This window comes from Apis cerana, linkage group LG4 (genome assembly GCF_029169275.1).
Source record: "Apis cerana isolate GH-2021 linkage group LG4, AcerK_1.0, whole genome shotgun sequence".
NCBI lineage: Eukaryota > Metazoa > Arthropoda > Insecta > Hymenoptera > Apidae > Apis > Apis cerana.
The window spans coordinates 5,834,900-5,857,958 of record NC_083855.1 but is presented as its reverse complement, the minus strand read 5'-3'; the positions used below and the strand labels follow the sequence as shown (position 1 = coordinate 5,857,958).

Below are 23,059 nucleotides of genomic sequence, written 5' to 3'. Positions count from 1 at the left end.
AATGCGTATTCTTTTAAATTCGTGCATTTGACAAAAAATTCGCATATATTCGTATAATTTCTCTCATAAGAATTTATTTGTTTCATTGTCTATGTGAATATTTACATATCCATTGAAACAGTAATCTGTTATTCTAAACGATTCATACATATTCACATGAATAATTTTGCAATATAATTATATGTGTCCATAAAAATTAATTTGTTTCATTGTTGTGTGCGTTCATATACATGAATATATTTCGGCGCATTCTCACGAATTGTAGTTCAATTCTGTAAATAAATGCAAAACATATATTGAGATCGTAAATTAGATATATTATTACGAAATAATATGTATTGATATAATCATATCTAGGACATCTTTTAAAAACATTTGGTACTTATATATTCTAGGTTGAAGTCAGCTCTAATGACCTTAACTTTCTAATAATCTGAATTATCTGAAAAAAATAATAATTCTGAATAATTTTCAAAAAGTTTTAACTATTGATTGTTATTTATTAGAAAATTGTTAACAAAAAGTTTTGATAATTCAAGAAAAAAATCATTTTTTTTATTTATTCTTTAGTTCCTTTGTAAATTTGTGACTATCTTTTATTTTTTCTTCTAGGTGCACTCATCTTTTTCTTATTTATATATATATATTCTTTTATTTTATTATTTTAATCTTAATTTCTTTAACTTCTATACTTTTCTTAATGCTATTGCACATTTTCTTTGATAGTTTTCTTTAAATTTAACTTTATTTTAAATTAGATCTAAGAATGTATCATATATTCATTATATTTCTATTCTTTTTTTTTTCATTTTTTAATTTATCTTTATCTTATTCCTCTTATTTTTTTCTTTTTTTTATTCATTTTTCCATTTTCATTTATTTTCTTTCTCACTTTTTTTTCTTCTATCTTTATTATCTTTTTTAAACTTCTTCTTATGTTGCTTAAAAATTCTTTCTAAATAATAAAAAATTAATTATCAATTTATTAAAAAATTGTTCTTTATAGATTGTGAAAAAATTTAATTAATTAATTTAATTTAAAAAATTTTTAAAATACAAAGTCCAATATATGTTTATATTTATTAAATCCAATATATTATATTTATATTTATTAAAATAAAATAAAAATGAATAAAATTGACTGACATTTTTCAAATGTTGTAAATTGAAATATCAATTTCAATTTAATCTGAAATCAGTTAAAAAAGAATATATAAAAAAAATAATACTATATAAATATAGAATATTATATATAGTATTAAAAATTTGTTTTAAAATGCTTTATCTTATCTTAAAATAAGACAATTATATAAATGATGAAAAATTATTTAGAATATTATTTTCAAAAAACATTTCATTAAAATCAGAAAATGTGATTATTTTGTAAATATTTATCAAAATTTTTATTATTAATATTATTAATAATATTATTAAAATAATTTAATAAAAAATATTTTAACAAATATTGAATATTTAGTTTTAAACATTAATTAGATTGTTTTCACAATATTGAAAATCGATTATTTTCCTTACATATATTATATGCAAATCAAGATCGTTGGAGCTGACTTTTTTATATTGTATAATTATTACACTTTGAATCTCAGAATCGAAAATTGTGAATTGATATATAAAACTTCTTCATAATATATATGTGCATATATATATTGTTTGGAATACTAAACTAAATTTTGTATTTTTAAACTTGCTTTAAATGTTATATACTGTTAAGAATTATTCTTAATATTTCCATTTATAGTTAACATTGAATATGTGATTGCTTCAATGCTATAAAATCGGTCACATCATTTATTATAGCTCTATTTCATTTGCTTTTGACGTACAGATTGCTCTCAAACAACACGGAGGTTAAGAACGTCGTTTCTGCATAATCGATATTTTGTATAAAATTTTTCATCTTCAAGATGTTAATATAACTGTACAATAATTTATTATTGAACATAAGCTTTATTATTATTTTGTATACATACTATGTATGTATATATATCATTATATATTTGTGTCAATGTACATTTTTACAATAAAATAAGTTTAAAAAATTAATTAGAAAATTAATTAGAAAAGTGATTAGATATAAAAATATATATATATATATAGATAATACATTTATTTATATATAGATAATATATTTATATGTATGTATGTATGTATAAGTGGATCCAATTGGAAAAATATATGTGTGTATGAAATGTAATTTATAATTTATAGATGTATGATGATTCTAAAATTTGTCAAAAAATATTCGCGTGTAACAGAATCTGCGTTGTTTGAGGGTAAACTGTTTTTTTATTATTATTGTTATGCATATGATTCATTTTCTAATCTTTTTTTTTTTTTTTTTTTTTTTGAGATTTTCAATAATGAAATATGTGAATTCTATTGATTATATTTTAAAAAGTAGATATATCGAAATAGAATTTAATAATTGGGGCTGCATATTTTCTATTGCATTGGTTATATTTATTATATTATATTATATTATATTATATTATATTATATTATATTTCTGAATTGAATGCTTAAAAGTTTTTTTATGTGAATATAGATTTACTATACAAAAATGAAGAATCCAAGTGAAATAAGAATCAAAAAAATGAAAACAGATTTGTACAATATTTTTAATCGTCAATCAATTAATTATAATGGAATGACGTAGTCATTTGATGATCTTTTTAATTGAAAATGTGTTTCATCTAATTTATTCATTGTCATTCGTACTATACGAATTTATTTGTAGATATAAGATTTTTGATCTATATATTTCTTGATTATATTAGATCTATCAGAAATAAGAATCCTTTTAAAGGACTTTTTTAAAATGTAAAAAATGTTGGCTTAATGAATAGAAATCTACAAATAATCTATAAACAATTTTGTTATCTACATGTTTGGTTTTATGAGTTAAAATTTTCTTAATTAAACTTTTATTTGATTAAATAATTCATATAATTAAGAGAAAAAAAGCATAATAGAATTTCATATTACGTCATATTCATATATTAATAAAAAGATAAAAATGGCCAGATAAAGAAATTTTTGAATATCAGAATAATTTTTTTTATATTAAATTTTATTTATTGAAATTCAACAATTTAAACAGTTTATTCCAATAAGTTTTAAGGATTTGATTTTTAAATCACGAAGTTTTTCAACATGTAAGTAATGTAAATAATTATAAATAAAAATTATATCTAGATGTACATTATGATATATTTCGAATTTCTTTAAAATCTATATATTTTTATATTTTGAATTCATTAATTTTTTGAATAAATAACTCTAAATAAATTACGAAAAATTATCAAAAAATTTTACATTTTTAATGATATAAATAATTTTTAATTATAAATAATATAAAAATATATTTTTTAATTTTTTTTTAGTAATTACTTTAAGTTGAAGTTTAACGTAAAAACATAAATCAATATCATTTTAAAAAATAATGTCTTTTCAAAATTTCTACTCATATACTTCTCATATATATATTTTTATAAATTTCTCTTTGAAATTTCTGATATAATTTCTATAAAATATTTGATATATAATATTTGACTAATCTATTGATATCCAATTATTTTATATTTTATAATTTATTGTAATTTTTTTTTGTACATATAATATGTATGAATTTCAGATAACTTGATTTTTTATATTTTTTGGATAATATTCATATTTTGGTTTGCTTTATTAATATTTTATATATTATATCTTTATTTAAAGTATAAAAATTTACTAAAAGTAAAAATTTAAATTGATGTTAAATATTAACTTGTATAATCTTTATTTATTGTTATGTTATTTTGTATATATATTATTGCATATTATATTTATTTAAAAATAAATATAATTAAAATTAAAGTTAACAGAAAAATACTTTGTATTTCAAATAGATGAATATTATGATGGAAAATAAGAAACATATTGAAAATGATACTATTAAATAGCATCATATTTTTTTAAAATATATTTATTTGTAAAAATTATACAAAAATATTTGTGAATACGAGTGACTAAAAATAGGTACATGAAAAATACAAATTTTATACATATTTTTTATGCAATATACATCATATGTTATAATTAATATATAATTTTGCAATTAAATTTGATCTCATAGGAACATTTTTTTCTATTTATCTATTATTAAATAATCTAAATCTAAAACTCAAATTTTATTAAATAAAATTTAAAAATATATTGATAGAACTTAATTCTAAAATAAATTATAATTAAAAGATTAAAACTTTTTGAAATTACAAATATATCTATCAGATATTAAAATAACATAATATTATTTTAAAATTAAGTTAATTTAAAATCATTAAAAAAAGGACATATTTAATAGAAAAAGTATTATTGTACTTAACATAAATGATATAGATTAAATCATTATTATTTCTTTTTTTAAGATATCAATCCACATATAAAAGTTAATTCCTTTAAATTAATAATAGACTTTTTATCTATACATTTTTTACTTTAATAAATACATGAAAACAAATGAAAAAGATACATGAAAGAAAATATTATTAAATTAACAATTTGTCCAAAAAATAAATTCATTAATTAGAAGATACTTCATTCAATAATAATAAATAATCAGTCAAATAAATTTTTTTAATTTTACAGCTTATTATGTCATAAATTAATTACATTTATTTTGGCTTAATGAATAACTTTAATAGTATATTTAATTTTTTCATTTTTTTTATTTTAAAAACTATGATTTAAATAATTATGAATGATAGTATATATATAATTATTCAGTAGAACAATTATTTAAATATATAAAGAAATATTAAAAAAAAACTTAATAAATACTATTTTAGTTTTATAAAATATAATAATATAATAATAATAAATTGACATTTAAAAACTATTGAATACTAATTTGATGTTTTACTAAATAGAATAAACTAAATAGTCATAATTATTATAAAAAAATTAAATATATTTTAATATACTTGTGATTGTAATATTGCTTTTTGTAATAACATACAAAAGGTTTCATTAACTTCATGACATAAAATATCTGCAGATTTATCTCCTAAAGCGGCTTGTGCAGAATTAACTCTTCCAAGTTGTAATAATAAACCTGTAGTATCTTCAGCTAATGGTGGAAAAGCTAAACATATACGTGTTAATGCTGGTAATACAGGCATAAATAAAATCACTCTGTCTTTAGCAGATAATACTCCTAAAAGTGTTATCAAAGTATTAATAGCTAAACGAGAAACACTTAAAGCCTTTGGTAAAGCATACTGAATTGCAAGATATGAAGCTAAATCCACAGCAAAAATTTGCTTTTCTGGTTCTGGTTGTGACAATAATTCAGGAATCCAATCAAGACAAATATGCATAGAAGGAATACCAGTAACTGTAATAGGTAACAATTCTCTTGGATAACCCTATAAACATTATAATGATATGTTATAATAAATTTTATATATAATTTATATATAATAATGACATATTAACAATTAATATTAAATATATTTTATTTATTAATGAGAAAAAATAAAAATAAATTAAATACACATACTTGAAAATGGACTAATTTAGCCAATGATGGATCTGCTATAAATACTTGATGTAAATATGAACAGATTATACTTTGTATTTCTCTTAATGACCACATTTGTCCAGGAGTTTCTCTATCTTCTTCTGTCTCTAAACATGCTTCTAATAATATTTGAACAGCTGCACTTTCTTGACCTGCTACTAATGCTGTTCTTAAATCTTCTCTTTCAGCTTCATTTGATAATTGACCAATTTTTTCTGTTAATGGTTTATCTTGTATATGTCTAGATAATTGAGACCGAGAGGCTGCTAATGCAGCTTGTAATATTCTAAAAATATTTATTATGAAATAATGATATTAACTAAATATTAAATGCTTAAGAACTTATTCAATTATTTTTTTCTTTTTTTTTTTTTTTTTACCTTAAAATAACAGATAAAATTGGAGCACATCTAAAAACTCTTGTATCACATCTTAATACTTGTAAAGGATCTAATACAATATTTTCTTGTGTTAAAAAAACATTTTTTACAAGAGAATTTTCTATTAATAAAGCATTTATCGATAAAACCCATAAACATCTTGGTAAAACTGTATTTAGCCTAAGCCATATTTGTTTATATAATTCTGAAACAATTAAATTTATTATTACAAATATATTTAATATTTATATATATACATATAAAAAAATAATAATAATATTAATAATATATTATTTTGTTATTAGTTATAAATTAAATATTATATTTTTATTTTATGCTAAATATAAGGAAATATTAAAGAGAGAAAATTCACTATAAATTGTACATTATGCATTGATAAAATAAATTAATAATATTCTACTAATTAAAATAATATATATTAAATATATATTAAAAAATATTTTGATTTTTGATATTTTGAAAAAAAGGAACTTCTTTCAAAGCATTAATAATTTTCATATTTTATTTAAAGAAATGAATTATTACCTTGAATATACCTAGGAACTCTTGAACTTAAGGTTGCTTTAAAATAATGAATTAGAACTTCAGCATGTGGCCAAATATCAGTTGGTTTCATTAACATTAATTGTCTCAGAAGTCTTCCTGTTCTTGAAGGACATGTTTGAATATGAGAAAATGTTTCAATAATCATGATATCAGTAATTTTTACATCTTCATAATTTGTTACTGTAGAATCAATGTTAATCATTTCATTATCAAGCCAATCATCTACTAATGAGAGATGAGGAAAATGTGTAGCTAGTAATCTAAGAAGAGGAGAAAATAAACCAGCATAATTCATTTGATCTCTTTGAACCAGTTGAAGTAAATATTTTATTGGTAATTCAGATAAAAATTCAGTTGAATATGATTTAACTTTTCTATCTTGTGATATAAAAGTATGCATATTAGATAATCTGACATCTTCATACAGCAATAAATAATATAATAATAATAATTGTGATGTAAGAGAAGGTTTTGAAATATCGATATCCATACCATCTGTTTCAGTTTGAGGGAGATTGTTAATATTCTTCTTAAAATCAAAATTTGCACCAAAAATACTATTTTGAAATACTCTTCTAATTTCATCTTCAGTAATTGGTTTGTTTGTATGTTCTGATGTTTTATTATTTGTAACTAATATTGAATTAACATACACTTCAACTAAAGCAGGAAGAACTGGATGCAATGGTGGTACACTATTACAAATTTGTTTGTAAATCCAATTTTTTATGGGTACTCGATGTTTAGCAAATGCTCTTGACTTCAATAACTGATGAATACAATGAACAGGTAAAAATCCTGGAATGTTAGCATTTAAATTGGCTGTTACTGGTACTTTTACAGCATGAGAAGTCACAACTTGTTCAGTAAATATTTCTTGCATAAAAATTTGCTTCATTCTAGTTAAATTGTTTGGTCTAATTGGTATTTTCATACCTAAAGTTGCACATACAAGTTCACAAATAGCTGATAATTGATTGCTATGAAAATGTATTGCCATTAAAAGTAACATTTCTCCAAAACTTGCTGTTACACCACTAGCACTTTCAAAATAAGCTTCTTCTCGTACAAGCCATTGCACCCATTCTATGCTTCGTTTTTCAAGATTATGATGACCTATTAAGGAAGAACATGCAATAAGCATACAAAGACCTAAAGAAACAAATCTCACACCAGCTGGTGATGGAGGAGGATGAGATGTCAGTAATTGCACTATCATTGCTACTTCATCATCTTGAAATTTAATACCACCAATGCCTCTTAATGCACAATAAAGACGTAATAATGCACTAGCTTGAACAACTTGACTTTCTGGTAATTGACCCGCATTTTGAGAAGTCATTGCTTGTAATCGCTTAAGTAATTCTTCTCTTAAAGACTGTAATGCTGTATGAGATTCCCATTTACGTTTTTGACCATTTCTAATGAACATTGCAATCCATGTTCTTACTTGTTGATCACTACCAAGTAATAATCCTGATACAAAAGCAACTATATCACTTTCTGCTAATGTATTATTTATATTTTCATGTTCCAAACTTAATGTTATTGCTAAAGCAGGCATTCTACAAAGTTCTACACATTTGGCTCTTACTGCTAATGCTTGACTTGGATTCATTTGACACAGCATTGTTAAAGCCATTGTTCTAATTCTGCCTAATGCTGATTCTTCTTGCCTTTCCCCATTAGCTATTAAATGTGCACAAACTTCAGAAAAACTATCAGGAATATTGGCAACTATCCAACAAATTATTTCTGGACCATATTTAACATGTAATAATGTTTCTGTTATATCCAATATTGATAATACTGTTGGTAATTCTGATAAAGCAACACAAATTACATAACTAATCTCTTCCATATATACTGCATTATCAAATAAATCAGATTGTTTAATTTGAAATTCTTGATTTTTTTGTTGTTCTTGTACTTGAGAAGCTATATATAATAATTCACTCAATACTAATCTTATTCTTCTAGTAGACTCACTGCGTTCAAATTCCAAAGCAAGACCACTTTGTAGTGACTGAGTAAGTACACTATCTCTTTGTAAACTTCCCATCTTTTGTCTTAAAAAAAAATCATATTTTTTTTGTAAGTATATTTTATATAATTTATGATATATTTAACAATACTGAAAAATTAAAAAATGTCAACAATGAAACTAACCTTAATTGTTGTTCTTTTCGAACATCTGTTTCTAATGCATGAAAGTCAATTGAAAGTAATGCAATTATTGAATTTACTGATTCAATTCCAGATAATATTGTCAAGACCTGTTTTCTTTGTTCTACACATTCTTTTGTTACATCTAATGGAGATATAAGACTCATTCGAACTAAACATGGTAAAATTGGTCGTATTTCTTTATGAGAACATACAGCTAAAACCGGTATGTCTACATTTTGTATTGCAGTAAAAATCCGTGGTGATACACGGGCACTTTCTTGCATGATTATTATTTATTTGTTATTGTTTTAAATTGATTAAATGTAAAAATTATATACTATAAAGTAAATTTATGAATTAATGTAATTATACTTTTATTTGTCACGATATATATTTATATTAAAATTATATTTATAAATAAAATTGTATTGCAAATAAAATATTTTTTAGTATTTATTAAATTCATAGAATTAATAGTTTAAATTGACCAAAAGTATTACTTCATTCAACTTCAATTAGGTTAAGTAATAATCTGTCATCCATTCGTACCGCCACGTGTGTATAGAATTAGATGGAAAAATTACTCAGAATTTCTTTGACTAATATATATGATTTATTATTTATGAGATTAAATTAAAATTATAATATATAATAGAACATAATTTAAAAATAATAAAAATATAAAAATAATAAAAATATTGGATTAAATTTTATTAAATTATTTTAAAGCACTAAAAATTTTACTTTTCTATATCATTTCATAAATATTAAATAGATTAAAAATGTTAGATTTATTTAATATGCAATTAACATTTAAATTGAATAAAAAATAATATTTGCATTCTTTAACAAAGAAAAATAATTTGAATTTATCGCATGTTAGTATTTCTATCCTCCAATTAGATTGAGTAAAAATCCAACATGACGTAATAATTAATTAATATAACTAACAAAAATTCAAAAAAATTTACAAATTTGTATACAAAATTTTTGAACTATTCCAATTCTGACAATTAAGATTATTATTTTTGAATTCTGTACATTGAAATCTATAAAAATACACAAAAAAATTCAAAAATTTCTTTTTTTAAAAATATGCTCATATATCATTTTATTAAATCTTATTATATTTTTTATTTTTAAAATAAAAAAACAAATTAAATTCAATTCAATTTAAGCAACAATAATAATAATTTAGCACGAAAAATACAAAGAATATTATCACAACTGCCATCTATTAAATATCTTAATAAATGTAGAAGTATGTTATTTTAAAAGACGAAGTGATTATAGTGCATATAATATTTTAATTTTGATTTAAATATGGAATATATATACCGTTTACCATTTTTAGCATTAGAAGTACCTAACTTAAAATTAAAGAAGCCATCATGGTTTGTGAAACCTAGTGCTATGATAGTTTTTTCATTTATACTTTTATCATATTTTCTAGTAACTGGAGGTTAGAATTGCATAGAACAACAATTTTTGGAACATTCTTAGCAAACTCTCAGGAGATGAAATATATATGATATATTTTAATTTTTTTATTTTAACAATAAAATTATAAATATTATTTTGTGAAAAATTTTTTTAAAAATATTTAAAAATTAAAAAGTTAATTAAAATTTCTTATGAAAATGTTATTAAAATAATCATTTAGTTTATATTTGTTTCAAAATTTAATAGAAGAAATATTTATAATATTTATTTGATTTATATAAAGATATTTTATTATTTTATTAATATTTTAACAAATTTTGATAAATTTGTCAAAAAATTAGCTTCTCATAAATCTGAATAATGTATATTAAAAATAATATTGATAATGTATGTATATTAAAAAGAATAAAAAAAGAGAGATTATTTATTTTAAAAAAAGAAAGAATTAATTTTAAATGATTTTTATGGCAAACAAAATAAATCTAATTGAATTCAAATCTAATATTCATAAAGAAATTGATTGTGTCGATATAATTATAATATGTTATATAATATGTCAAAAATTTTTTTTTCATATTCTTTTCTATTGATATATAATAAATTATATTTTGATATGTATTATATTATTTTATTATTTTACTGTTAATTATGATACTATATATATAAACTATTTTAAATACTATAATATTATTTTAAAAATATTTATAAAAAAGTTTAAAGTGAAATTTTAAAAAAAAATCATTTTTCTACAAAATAATTTTTATAATTTATATATCTCTATTATATTATATCTCTATTTATATTTTTTATAATCTCTGAATTGATTGAATATATCATATATTACATTTCATATTCTAAAGTTTTGTTAGGAATATAGCTAATTTTTTTAAATTCTTTTAATAGAATGCGATAAATATTATTTATATTTTGATAATAAATTTTTTAAAGGTATAATATATGATGTAATTGTGGAACCACCTAGTGTAGGCTCAACAACAGATGAACATGGCCATACAAGACCTGTAAGTAAATGAATTACATATAATTTTGTATTAATATTTTTTAAAAGTTATATTATTTATTTTTTATAGGTAGCATTTATGCCATATCGAGTAAATGGACAGTATATTATGGAAGGATTAGCATCTAGTTTCCTTTTTACTTTAGGTGGAATTGGTTTTATAGTATTAGATCAAACACATAATCCATCGACACCTAAGCTCAATAGAATTCTTTTAATATGTGTTGGATTTATTAGTGTTATTGTCTCATTTATTACCTGTTGGGTTTTTATGAGAATGAAACTACCGTAAGATTTTTATACATATATATATATATATATATATATATATATATTATACATTGTAATTTGTAAAAGAACAAGTAACACATTAGTTAATTTATAGAAAAATTACTTCTTTATACATTTGAATGAGACTTATTTATATACTTTTTTGCAATACATATATATAATATAAATACATATATAAGAAAAATAAAAAAAAGACTAGATTTTAATCATTTTAAAAAAAACTTTAATTTTAATTTTTTTTTGTTACATATATAATTAACGTTTTCCTAAAAATTTTGCTAAATTAAAATTTTATATATAATTTTATATATAATTTTTTTGTTTCAGGGGATATTTGCAATCATAAATTTAATAAATTTAAAATAATATAGCAAATTGAGCTTAAAACTCAATATTTTGTACTCAAACAAAACTATTACATTTTGTATTAAATATGTGTATTAGAAATGTGATTTATAAATAATATTATAAAAAAATTCTATCAAATATATTTAAAAAAAAATAAATTTTTATTTTTATTTAATTTTTTCTAATTTTTTTAAATAATAGTTATCTAGTTTAATTTGTTATTAAAAAATATTGGTTATATCAAAAATATAAATTATTAATTATTGAAAATATAAATTATTAATTAATGAAAAAATATTAAAAAATATAAAAACTATTAAAAAAAATATTCAGATATTGATATAACTTTAATTTTTGTGATTGATTTATAAATATTCATAAATTAATAAAATATGTAAATAATAATGTATTATTATAAAAAAATAAAACATTTTTGATTTAGCATAAAATATTATTTAAATATTAAAAAAAAAGTAAATTTTTATTCTACAAAAATATTTAAACATTGTAAATTTAATTTAAGGAATTAAAATATCTTATCTACTATATTATACTGATTTCTTGAAATTAAGTTACAAAGAATGTACTTAAATGTTTTAAATTATAACTTTTACTTTCATGTCAAAATCTATTCAAAATGCTTTCTTATATGAAAAAATCGAATTTGTGTGCGAATTTAACTCTATATAAAATAAATTTTACGATATAATTATAGGATATATATCAAAATTGAAATTTGAGAAATATGAGATAATAAAAATTATAGAGTTGAATTATAATATAAAATTGAAACAATAATAAATATTAAATGAAATATTAAATGAAAATAAGAATTAAAATCGAAAAATTTTGAAATTATAAAATGCAAGTATAAGAAGATTCTAACCTAAATTACGAAATGAATATTAAATAAATATTAATATTCACGATTATTGAAATATTTATTTTTAATTGTTATTAAAATATTTATAAAATATCTTCCACATCATATAAAATAAAAAGTAACAAAAAATTAAGAATTATTAATTAAATATTGAATAAAATATTATAATTATGATTATTAATAATATATGAGAATATAAAAGATTATTCATAGATATTTTATTTTAATTAAACAAAATATATTATGAATAATTATTAGAAACATGAAAATAAGGTTTATTTTTGTAATATTTTGTATCAGTACTTTATTTATTTTATTTTTAACTATATTAAAAATAGATCTTAGAAATAATACAAAATATTTATATAATGCAAATGACACAAATGAAAATATTTCTTCAATCATAAAGTTTGTTATTAAACCAAAATGTGATATTAACTTTATAGTTTGGATTGTGACATCTTCTGCAAATGATGCTGCATATAGAACAGCATTACGATATGCATATCCAAGTGAAATGTTAAAAAGTTTGAATGTCACAAGAATTTTTTTATTAGGAAGACCTAAAGAAGAAAATATGTGGAAATATATATTAAAAGAATCACAAAAATATAATGATTTGTTGCAAGGAGACTTTTTGGAAAATTATAAAAATCTTACATTAAAACATTTAATGGGTTTAAAATGGGCATCAAGTAATTGTAAAGCTAATTTTCTAATAAAAACTGATAATGATATTGTATTAGATATTTTTGAGATATTAAAACTTTTACAAGAAAAAAAAATAGAGGAAAATACTATGTCTGGATATATTTTAAGAAATATGAAACCAATTCGAATATCAAATAATAAATGGTTTGCTACAAGAGAAGATTTTCCAGGTGAAATTTATCCAGATTTTCTTTCAGGATGGTTTTATATAACCAATTTAAAAGTTGCACAATTATTAGTTAATACAAGTGAAAAATTTAAGAATTTTTTTTGGATAGATGATGTATTTGTTAGTGGAATTTTAAGACAAAAATGTGATATTAAACTTAAAGAATTAAATAACTTTTATGCAACAGATTATAGGTAATTATATATAATTATTAAAAAATAATTATTTATTTTATAAATTTTACTTTCAAAATATTTAGTCTGTATTGAATAAAATAATAAACTTTTCTTATATAAATAATAAAATTCTTTATTTATTCAAATTAAAATTTCAATATCAAATTTTTTTAATTACTCTTAATAATTTAAATATTTTTTTCTTATATCTTAAAAAAAATTGTAAAATATTTTATAAAATTTATTATTTATTAAAATTATTAATTTTTTATATTTTATTTACTAAAACTTTAAAATAAAAAAATTTTAAAAATTTATATTTTCTAATAATAAATTATTATGAAAAAATGATTTGATCATTATTGATTATTTATATCATATTAATATACTTTATACTTTATATTACTTTATATTTATAGTATTTTTAAGAACTTTAATCATTTCGTTATTATTAAATAATTATTAAAATTGATTAAAGTTTTATATTTTATATTAATTATATGCAATAAAATTTATAAATGTAAAAGTTTAAAAGGATCATATTTTTAATTTCATAATCTTTTTTATTAAGTTCTTTTTATTACAGTAAATTATTAAATAATAAGTTTTTATAATTTCATTTTTTACTATATTTTAATTACTATATTTTATTCTTAACTTAAAAAATAAATTGATTTTTAGATATTTGGAATGTTGTATACGAGATAAAAAGAAAAAACTCAAATGTGAGTTTATTGCAGGACCTGATGGAGGTAAAAAAGAATTACATATCAAGTTTAGAAAATTTTCTGAATATTGTCAATGGAATTGTTATAAAAGAATGAAAGAACAATTAGTATCAAAAACTTGTGTAGTTCCTTACGAAGAAGAAATGCACATTGTGAATTCTAAAGCTTATGTTTATTATGTACAAAATTTATAAAGTAAGTTGTATTTGTTAAATTAATAAATGTTAAATTAATAATTAACATTTACAACATATATTTTTAAATTATTAATAATGATAATAATGAAATTTGATGTTTTTATTAATTTTTTTGCAAGTGTAAATTAAAAAATAATTATTAAGTACTAAATATAAACATGTTAAGTTATATAATTTAATCTTGTTATTTTATTTCAAATTTTTATAATAATAATGATGAATTTATAATTTTTGAAAATTTGTGAAAATATTTTTGTTATATTATATTGTTATATTAATACAATATTATGCTATTATATTTTAGTATAATTATTTAAATATATTTAATATAGATAATATACAATTACAAATATATATCTCCAATTTAAGTTAGAAATGTTTATATTTGAAAAAAAAAGTTTATTATATTTATTATATTTAGAAGAATTTACATATAATTAATAATTAATATTAAAAAATAACTTAAATATGAATAATATTTAAGACCAATCAGAATTATCAGTTTATTAGAAATAGAAAAAATATATAAAAAAATAATAATGATAATAATATGATTTAATAAGATATAAAAACTTATGACGCACAAAACGATTTTGAATTATTATAAATATAATATTTTTATATATTATCTTGATTTTATAATTTCTTTTTTTAATGATAAAACAAAGTTTCTAAAAAAAAATCAGAATCAAATAATCAAAATTGAGATAGGAAAAAAATTAAAAAGTCCCTAAAGTATAATAGTCTTTTTTAGCTATTAAATTTAAGTATACTTAAATGGTAGAATTTCAGTACAAATTCAATAATTTTTATAATAAATTTAGAATTAATTGAAGATACATTTTATTTCAAGATACAATTGTATTGTAATACAAAATTGTGAATATGGTGAACAGGTTACATTGAAATTATTTTCAATTTAAGTTAGAAATTGCAACTAACTTTGTGATGATATGAAGCAATTCACAACACTAAGTTCATATGATATTATAATAATAACAAACTAATGCGCATAAATTAGTTGCGCGAATGGCGATAACTTGAGTTTATATATGTCTTTATTTAAATAAACTAATATTAAATATAATTAAATATATATATATATATTAAATATATATTAAATAAACATGATGGAGGCTGAAACTGTTGGTAATCTCGTCCAAAAAATGATTATTTCGCTTTGTGGAGAACAAAAACCAGGTAAAATTTAATTTTTCTATACGTTCGTTTTTGTTAAAAAAGCATTTTGTTAAATAATAATTGTAAATGAAACATTTATAATTTTCATTTATGAATTATATTTTATTAAAAAAATTAGAAATATTTCATAATAAATAGTTTATGAATAATTCACGTTTAGAAATTAAAATTGAATTTTATATATTTTGTATATATTTTATACAATATATCAATTATATTTTCAATTTGAAAAGTCATTTTTTATATTAAATTATGATTTTAGAAATAATTAGAAAATGGATGCGTTTTTCTCTTGGATTATTATCATCAACTCAAGGAATAGAAACATTACAAGAGGATGAAATTAGTATAGGAAATCAAATAAGAGAAAAATTATCAATATGTGATGCAACACAATTTGACAAATTATATAATGAATTGAAATCTGGGGTATAATATAGATTTAATTTTTAAATTTATAAAATATATATTTTATAAAATGAATATATTAATTAATGATTTTAATTAATGATCAATTAATGATCTTAATAAAATATATATATATATATTTAGGGAACAAATATTATTCAACTAAATTTTTAAGTAATTTTTTGATAATATTCAATAAATAGAATCTTAAAATATTAAATTTAAATTTAAAAAACATTTATAATTTGAATATATGTTATAATAATTATTTATATATGGTCATCTGTTATTTAGCCATTAAAGAACAGGACACAAATTCTGATATTCTTGTTAAACATGTGTAATTCAGCAGAACAATTAAGGGGTAGAGTCTTTTCAGCACCTGAATTAAAATTAGGTTTATCTTCATCATCTGCATCCACTAGTGGTAAGCAATATGTTTTATAATTTAATTTTTTTTATTTTCTAATTTTTTTGAATTTTTTTATAATATATAAATATTATAATTAAATATATATATATATAAGTTATTATATATATAATATAATAATTTATTATATATATAAGTTATAAATATAAGTTTTAATATTTAATAAAATCTATCTATATAATATTTAATAAAATCAATATATTTTCTTATTTAGGACAATCATCTGAAATTTCTGCATCACCACAAATTGTATCGATAAATAGTGCAAATAAGAATACAAGAGATTTTTTAACAAGTTCTAATAAAATATATGGAGAAGAATATATTTCAGAAGATATATTGATTCAAGATCTTATATATTCTTTCTTAGGTATAGAAGGAAAAATATTAAAGTTAGATTCTAATTATGGCTTCCAAATAGATCCAATTATTAGTATTGATAGACCACGAAAGCAAGCAACCTTGAGATTAAGTGAACTTGGATATTTGCATAACATAATACAAAAAGGTTTAGAAAGAATGTCAGTTGCTTCAAGTGGTCAAGTAGCTGATAGCTTTGTTGCAGCATTACATTCTGAATTATCTGAATATTATAGGGTTATTGCGCTCATTCAAGAAGAAGTAAACAGGTATTAATATAAATGTAAACATAATATTTTACAAATTTGTTATAAATGGTAATATATCTGAATATATAATAGAGCTCAGTCTGAATCAGGATTATACAGAGTTACATTATCCCATTTACATCTTTGGGTATATGATCCTTTAGAAATTTTAAAATGGCTAGCAAGTATAGTAAAAGCTTGCCAAGGACAAAAAGGTGGTGCATTAGCTTCTGCAGTGTATGAATTTAGTAATCATGGTGATACTAATGTGAAAAAATTAGTTAAAAGGATTTTACAAAGTGTTTGCAATCCATTGTATAATATGTTGATAAGATGGATGGCAGATGGTGAATTAGATGATCCATATAGAGAATTTTTTATTGAAGCTTGTGCTGATATTACTGGAGATAGAATGTGGCATGAGAAATATCAAGTTCGCAACAATATGTTACCATCTTTTATTACAAAAATACAAGCTAAAAAAATTTTAGGAACAGGAAAGAGTATTAATTTTTTGCGTGAAGTATGTAAAGATTTTACTCCATGGCAAGGAAAACATACAAAAATGTTTGAAAATTTTAGTGAAGAATATAAAGGTAATTTAATTTAATAATTAAATAATTTTTTAATACAAAATTATTCTATCTTGTAAACAAAATCAAAATATATGTTTATATGTAAATATTATATTATATTATAACATAAATAAATTTATAACTATTTTTATTTATAGTTACTTAATATTTTTAGCAATTAATTTTTTCTAAAGAATTAAATTTTCTATGAAATTTAAATATTTTTTAGTTGATGTTCTTTTTGATATGGATCCTGATGGTCGATTACAAACTATGATGGACACAGCTTATAAAGAAACTTCAACCAGAGTAGTTGAAATTTTAACAAAACAGTATCATCTCATGGAACATTTACATGCAATTAAAGGTTATCTATTATTAGGAGAAGGAAATTTTATTCAATACCTTATGCATTTATTAGAGTAAATATTATTTTTCATTATAAATTTTTATATTTCTATATAGAATATCATATAATTATAGAATACTTTTAAAAGATTAATTTTAAATATCAAAATAAATACGGAAATAAATTAAAAAATTTTGATTATAATTTCTTTTTCAAATTATAAGTATTTTAATTTTGCATTAAAAATGTCTAATATAAGCAAATTATTGATTATTAGCACTTAATGAATTGAATGATAAAGAAAGCTTATAGATTAGACAAGCAATGATTTGCAAAATTTTTTTTATAAAAGTTATAGTGTAATATAGTCGTTATTTTTATATATAATTTAATGTATCAAAACATAAATGCTTAAAATTTCATAAAATTTTAAATATATTTTACTATACAATTTATTTAATTGTATAATTTAAGCTTAGTTGTAAAAACAAAAGCAACAAAACAAAAGCTTATTTCGAATAAACTTCAATAAATTTTATATAACTTCATATTATAAAATATATAACAAATAAATTATATATTATAAAATTCAACATATAATTTACTTTAATTTTATTAATTTTTAATAATCATTAATTTTTTTTGTTGATATAATTAGTATATATATTTCGATAATATATTTGATATAAAAATAATAAATATATATATAATAAATAATAATTTAAATGATTAAATATTTAGAAAATATTTTTATATTAGCAATTAATTTTTTTATTTTATTCGCACTTAATGTTTATTACTTCAATTTTCGATAAAAATTGCATGAATCGAAATTTAATTTTCATAATATATTTTTGATCATATTGATACCACATATATCTACTCAAACAACATACATATCGTGATTATTATATAATATATAATATAATCATACATTATATGGAAATATAATATAATATATAATAAAAATAAAAAAAATTTTATAGTGATATATAAGTTGATATTTTTGTATAAAATTTTTATGTTTTGATATTTAAAATTAATCTTGCTTCAAAGATTTTTGTATTTTTGTATTTTTTAACATCTTAAAGATTAAAATATTAATCTATTATTCAGATTATTTCTATTTTATATTTTTTTATATTTGTTTATTGTAGACCAGAATTAGATAAACCAGCAAGTTCTGTATATCCACACAACATATCTTCAATTTTGGAAACAGGAATAAGAGCAACTGTTACAAAGATAGATGATTCAGATACACATAAACGTCTTGATGTAAGATTATTAGCACCTTCAGAAAATGAAAGAGGATGGGATGTTTTTATTCTCGATTACAATGTAGGAGGTCCTATTGGAACAGTATGTATGAAAACATGATATACAACAGTATGTATGAGATATAAAATTTTCATTTATCACTAACATTATAAAATTTCTATCAAAACCAAAATATTCTAAATATATTAGAAATTTATAAATTTAAAAAATATTTTTTTATCATTTTTAAAAATTTAAAAATTTTTAAATATTTTTTTATAATAATTTTAATTTTTTATAATATAAAATAATAATAATATTATATCTAAATAATTTTATTTATTTAGATTCTAGAGCCTTGTAGGCAAATCTATCAAACTGTATTTTTTGCTTTATGGAGAGCGAAACGAATGGAATCTATATTATCTGCAATTTGGAAACGTCAAATAACTTCAGCAAAAATGTTTCGTAAAATGCCCGAAGTATTACCTATTCAAACTCATATTCATTTAATTACAAGTAGTATGGTACATTTGGTTCATCAAATGCAGTATTTTTTCCTATTTGAGGTAAGATATAAAATTTTAATGAAGTGTTAACAGTATATTATTATAAAATATATTTTTAAAAGAAAGTAATTTTAATTAATTAATGAATTTTAAGGTAATTGAATGTTCTTGGGATGCTTTTGCAAAACAATTGGCACAAGCAACATCTTTGGATGATATAATTACAGCACATACCCATTTTATAGATACTGTAAGACGTGGTACCTTGCTAGATGAGAAATCACAGGTAAATATATATATATATATTAATATAAGATATTAGAATAAAAAATTATTATGTAATATACAATATTACTTTCAACAGGAACTTATGGATCATTTACGTTCTGTATATGGTCCAATTTTAGACTTGCAAAATCTAGAAGAAACATTTCTTGCGCGTGCGACACATGAATATGAAGCACGATTAAAAGATAATAAGTTATTAAATACAACTGTTGTAATGTCAAGTCACTTAGACCAAAGTATGGATGCAGAAATCGCTAAACGTCAAGCCACATTTTCGAAATATTTAAATACACTTTCAATTCAACTCAGATTGCTTTCAAGAACATATCAGGTAACATTACTTAAATTATTAATTTTAAATATTATTATTAAGGTATTACTATTAAGTTTTATTATTTTTTTCTTACAAAACTAAATTAACTAGAATGATCTTCGAATTAATTTTTAATAATTTTTATAATTTTATATAATTTATTAAATAATTTTTTATATAAAAATATTTTTTTTACAGGATAGAGTAAAAAAATTTCTTATAATGCTTGCTTCGGCGGAAGATGTATCTTTACAATTATTAAGTGTAAGATTAGATTTTAATGAATACTATAAAAGTAAAGATAATCGTCTTGTTGTGCCATTAACTTATTTGCATCGAAGACAAAGTGATCAAAGTTATCTTAGTTGTAAATGATAAATACAAAAATCGTTTTTTTATTACTAATTAGATATAAATATGATCTTTTTACATGTTATTTTTTTTAATAAAAATTTTTCAAAGAAATGTGTGTCTATTTATATAATATTTATATAATAATTATATAATTTCTCTATATATATATATATATATATATTACTTTATCTAATTCTTTAATTTTTGTAATTATACGAGATATGAAGTTTTTTATCTATTGTTATAAAATTGATATAGTATTTTATTCAGTTAAATTTTCGCCTGCATTCATTATGTCATAAAAGTGTATATTGATTTTCCTTCCTTCAAGTTATTTTTCTTATAATATACTTTTATATCTTTTTTAAAATAAATCAATATTTTTGATAGCAAAGAAATTTTTTTTTCTCTTTATCCATCTTATAGAAAAAAAAAAACATATTTCCATATATTATTTAAGAAATCGATGATTAAAAGCGGAAAAAATCCATATTTGCTTTATATTGATAAAAAAAAGTATATCGAGACAACGATATAAATTTTATCAATTTTGTATTGAATTGATTTCAATCTAAAAGAATTTTTTTTTTACCCTCAATTAAAGACTAATATATTTCTCGTTAATCCAATCTATCAATTATTTTCGATATTTTTCTATAAATTCAAAAACACAAATTTCTAGTAGTTAAAAGATTTATAATAATATATAATATTTAATTAATTTTAAATTAATTATATATATATACATAGAATTAAATACATATACTAATATTAATAGATATATTAATAGATTTTTTTATTTTTTTTATTATGAATAATAAATAAGATTCATACATAAATTGAATTATTCATAAATTAAATTAAAAATTAAAAATTAAAAATTATTTTTATGTTTATTTTTGCTTGTATTTTTTTTTATGACACAATTTAATAATAACAATTTAAAATATTGATAATTTAAAAGTCAAAATTTTCAATCAATAAGTTAAACTAAGAAATTAATAAACTCACATTAATTACATATCGGAGTGAATAAATTTTATGAAACATGTATAGACAAAGAGAGCAAATCATGAGAGAAAGATAGAAATAGAGTAAAAATATTGAAATTAGCGTCATCTTCTGTTTGAAACATGTAAAGGAGGATAGAAAATAGTAAGAAAAGGATAGAAATAGCACAAGAATTGACTATTAGTGCCATCTCTTAAAAATTAAAGACATTTCTTGAAAGATGTATTTTCAAAAATCATTAAGAGATGGAATTATTAATCAATTCTTAGATTATCTCTATCTTTGTTTCATGATTTTCTGTTTTTTCGTTATATATTTCTTTATATGGATTTTTCATATATATAGATAATTCAATATATCTTAAACTGATTATAATATATCTCGTACGATATATAAGAATAAATATAAATATATGAAAATAAATATATAGTATATTTATTATAAAAATTAAGTTGGAATTTTGTTAAGATTTTTAATCGATAGATTAAATTAAGAAAACAATAAAATTAATTGGAACTGTTTCTTGAACATGAATTTTGTGGAGCAGATATGGACAAAAAGAATAAATAATACATAAATGCAGATAAATAATACAGAAAATAAGGACAGAATATAGTAGAAAAAGGACAAAAATAAAAATTATGAAATCAACGCCATCTGCAGAATACTAGATGAAACTAGCATGTAGACAAAGAAAACAAACAGTGAGAAAAAGATAGAGATAGGATAAAAATATTGAAATCAGCGCCATCTTCAGAGTGCCGCAAATGAAACTCAAAAAGTAAGGATAGAGAATAGAGAAAAAAAGACAGAGATAGAATTAGAATTAATTATCAGTGCCATCTCTCGAGCACCAAAAGTATTTTTTTGAAAATGATAAGGTAGAGTGAAAAGAATTAAGAGGCAACGCCATCTCTTGAATTTTAAAAAAGTATCTTTGATAATTAAGAGATGGCGCTAATAGTTAATTCTTATTTTATTTTTGTCTTTTTTCTACTATATTCTGTCCTTATTTTCTGAGTTTCATTTGCGGCACTCTGAAGATGGCGCTGATTTTAATATTTTTAACCTATCTCTATCCTTTTCT

At 19.7% G+C, this 23,059-nt stretch overlaps 4 protein-coding genes and 1 long non-coding RNA gene across 10 annotated transcripts; 4 read left to right on the top strand and 1 right to left on the bottom strand.

Moving 5' to 3' along the window:
- Positions 1 to 48: 48 nt before the first annotated feature.
- Positions 49 to 8,984, bottom strand: LOC108003386 (integrator complex subunit 2). 4 transcript variants are annotated; one of them, XM_017065605.3, is made up of 6 exons: positions 8,701 to 8,984; positions 6,511 to 8,600; positions 5,965 to 6,169; positions 5,564 to 5,870; positions 1,534 to 5,429; positions 49 to 1,189 (listed from the first exon to the last, which is right to left on the bottom strand). In XM_017065605.3, the coding sequence occupies exons 1-5, from the start codon at positions 8,982 to 8,984 to the stop codon at positions 4,977 to 4,979; spliced, it is 3,339 nt and encodes a 1,112-aa protein (XP_016921094.1). In that variant the 3' UTR covers positions 49 to 1,189; positions 1,534 to 4,976. The 4 variants fall into 4 exon arrangements, with proteins under 4 accessions (XP_016921094.1, XP_061929822.1, XP_061929823.1 ...); XM_062073838.1 differs by having other exon boundaries at positions 49 to 955; XM_062073839.1 differs by having other exon boundaries at positions 49 to 272; positions 1,594 to 5,429.
- Positions 8,423 to 9,140, top strand: LOC133666001 (uncharacterized). Its single transcript, XR_009829506.1, has 2 exons — positions 8,423 to 8,561; positions 8,792 to 9,140. It is a non-coding gene; the product is annotated as an uncharacterized LOC133666001 (long non-coding RNA).
- Positions 9,141 to 9,925: 785 nt separating this feature from the next.
- Positions 9,926 to 11,961, top strand: LOC108003389 (oligosaccharyltransferase complex subunit ostc-A). The gene is made up of 4 exons (XM_062073846.1): positions 9,926 to 10,162; positions 11,092 to 11,165; positions 11,235 to 11,452; positions 11,783 to 11,961. The coding sequence occupies exons 1-4, from the start codon at positions 10,024 to 10,026 to the stop codon at positions 11,799 to 11,801; spliced, it is 450 nt and encodes a 149-aa protein (XP_061929830.1). The 5' UTR covers positions 9,926 to 10,023; the 3' UTR covers positions 11,802 to 11,961.
- A 392-nt stretch (positions 11,962 to 12,353) lies between these two features.
- LOC133665999 (beta-1,3-galactosyltransferase 5) lies at positions 12,354 to 15,867 on the top strand. 3 transcript variants are annotated; one of them, XM_062073843.1, is made up of 3 exons: positions 12,354 to 13,760; positions 14,424 to 14,665; positions 15,564 to 15,867. In XM_062073843.1, exons 1-2 carry the CDS (start codon positions 12,949 to 12,951, stop codon positions 14,662 to 14,664), a joined length of 1,053 nt encoding a protein of 350 aa, XP_061929827.1. In that variant the 5' UTR covers positions 12,354 to 12,948; the 3' UTR covers position 14,665; positions 15,564 to 15,867. The 3 variants fall into 3 exon arrangements, with proteins under 3 accessions (XP_061929827.1, XP_061929828.1, XP_061929826.1); XM_062073844.1 differs by having other exon boundaries at positions 15,521 to 15,867; XM_062073842.1 differs by having other exon boundaries at positions 14,424 to 15,867.
- On the top strand, positions 15,727 to 21,072 carry LOC108003388 (gamma-tubulin complex component 3). The gene is made up of 11 exons (XM_062073841.1): positions 15,727 to 15,867; positions 16,130 to 16,296; positions 16,570 to 16,702; positions 16,920 to 17,334; positions 17,407 to 17,909; positions 18,118 to 18,310; positions 19,395 to 19,599; positions 19,845 to 20,066; positions 20,161 to 20,292; positions 20,371 to 20,625; positions 20,806 to 21,072. Exons 1-11 carry the CDS (start codon positions 15,795 to 15,797, stop codon positions 20,980 to 20,982), a joined length of 2,475 nt encoding a protein of 824 aa, XP_061929825.1. The 5' UTR covers positions 15,727 to 15,794; the 3' UTR covers positions 20,983 to 21,072.
- The last annotated feature ends 1,987 nt before the right edge of the window (positions 21,073 to 23,059 follow it).

What these genes read in the sequence shown, in the direction of transcription:
- LOC108003386 (XM_017065605.3), bottom strand. Translation starts at nt 8,984, where the DNA reads ATGCAAGAAAGTGCCCGTGTATCACCACGGATTTTTACTGCAATACAA. An exon ending in CGAAAAGAACAACAATTAAG is followed by an intron (nt 8,601 to 8,700) that starts GTTAGTTTCATT and finishes TTTTTTTTTAAG; the next exon opens with ACAAAAGATGGGAAGTTTAC. An exon ending in ATTTTATCTGTTATTTTAAG is followed by an intron (nt 5,871 to 5,964) that starts GTAAAAAAAAAA and finishes AAATATTTTTAG; the next exon opens with AATATTACAAGCTGCATTAG.
- LOC108003389 (XM_062073846.1), top strand. Translation starts at nt 10,024, where the DNA reads ATGGAATATATATACCGTTTACCATTTTTAGCATTAGAAGTACCTAAC. An exon ending in ATATTTTCTAGTAACTGGAG is followed by an intron (nt 10,163 to 11,091) that starts GTTAGAATTGCA and finishes AATTTTTTAAAG; the next exon opens with GTATAATATATGATGTAATT. An exon ending in AACATGGCCATACAAGACCT is followed by an intron (nt 11,166 to 11,234) that starts GTAAGTAAATGA and finishes TATTTTTTATAG; the next exon opens with GTAGCATTTATGCCATATCG.
- LOC133665999 (XM_062073843.1), top strand. Translation starts at nt 12,949, where the DNA reads ATGAAAATAAGGTTTATTTTTGTAATATTTTGTATCAGTACTTTATTT. An exon ending in TTTTATGCAACAGATTATAG is followed by an intron (nt 13,761 to 14,423) that starts GTAATTATATAT and finishes ATTGATTTTTAG; the next exon opens with ATATTTGGAATGTTGTATAC.
- LOC108003388 (XM_062073841.1), top strand. Translation starts at nt 15,795, where the DNA reads ATGATGGAGGCTGAAACTGTTGGTAATCTCGTCCAAAAAATGATTATT. An exon ending in TAGGAGGTCCTATTGGAACA is followed by an intron (nt 19,600 to 19,844) that starts GTATGTATGAAA and finishes TTATTTATTTAG; the next exon opens with ATTCTAGAGCCTTGTAGGCA. An exon ending in TGCTAGATGAGAAATCACAG is followed by an intron (nt 20,293 to 20,370) that starts GTAAATATATAT and finishes TACTTTCAACAG; the next exon opens with GAACTTATGGATCATTTACG.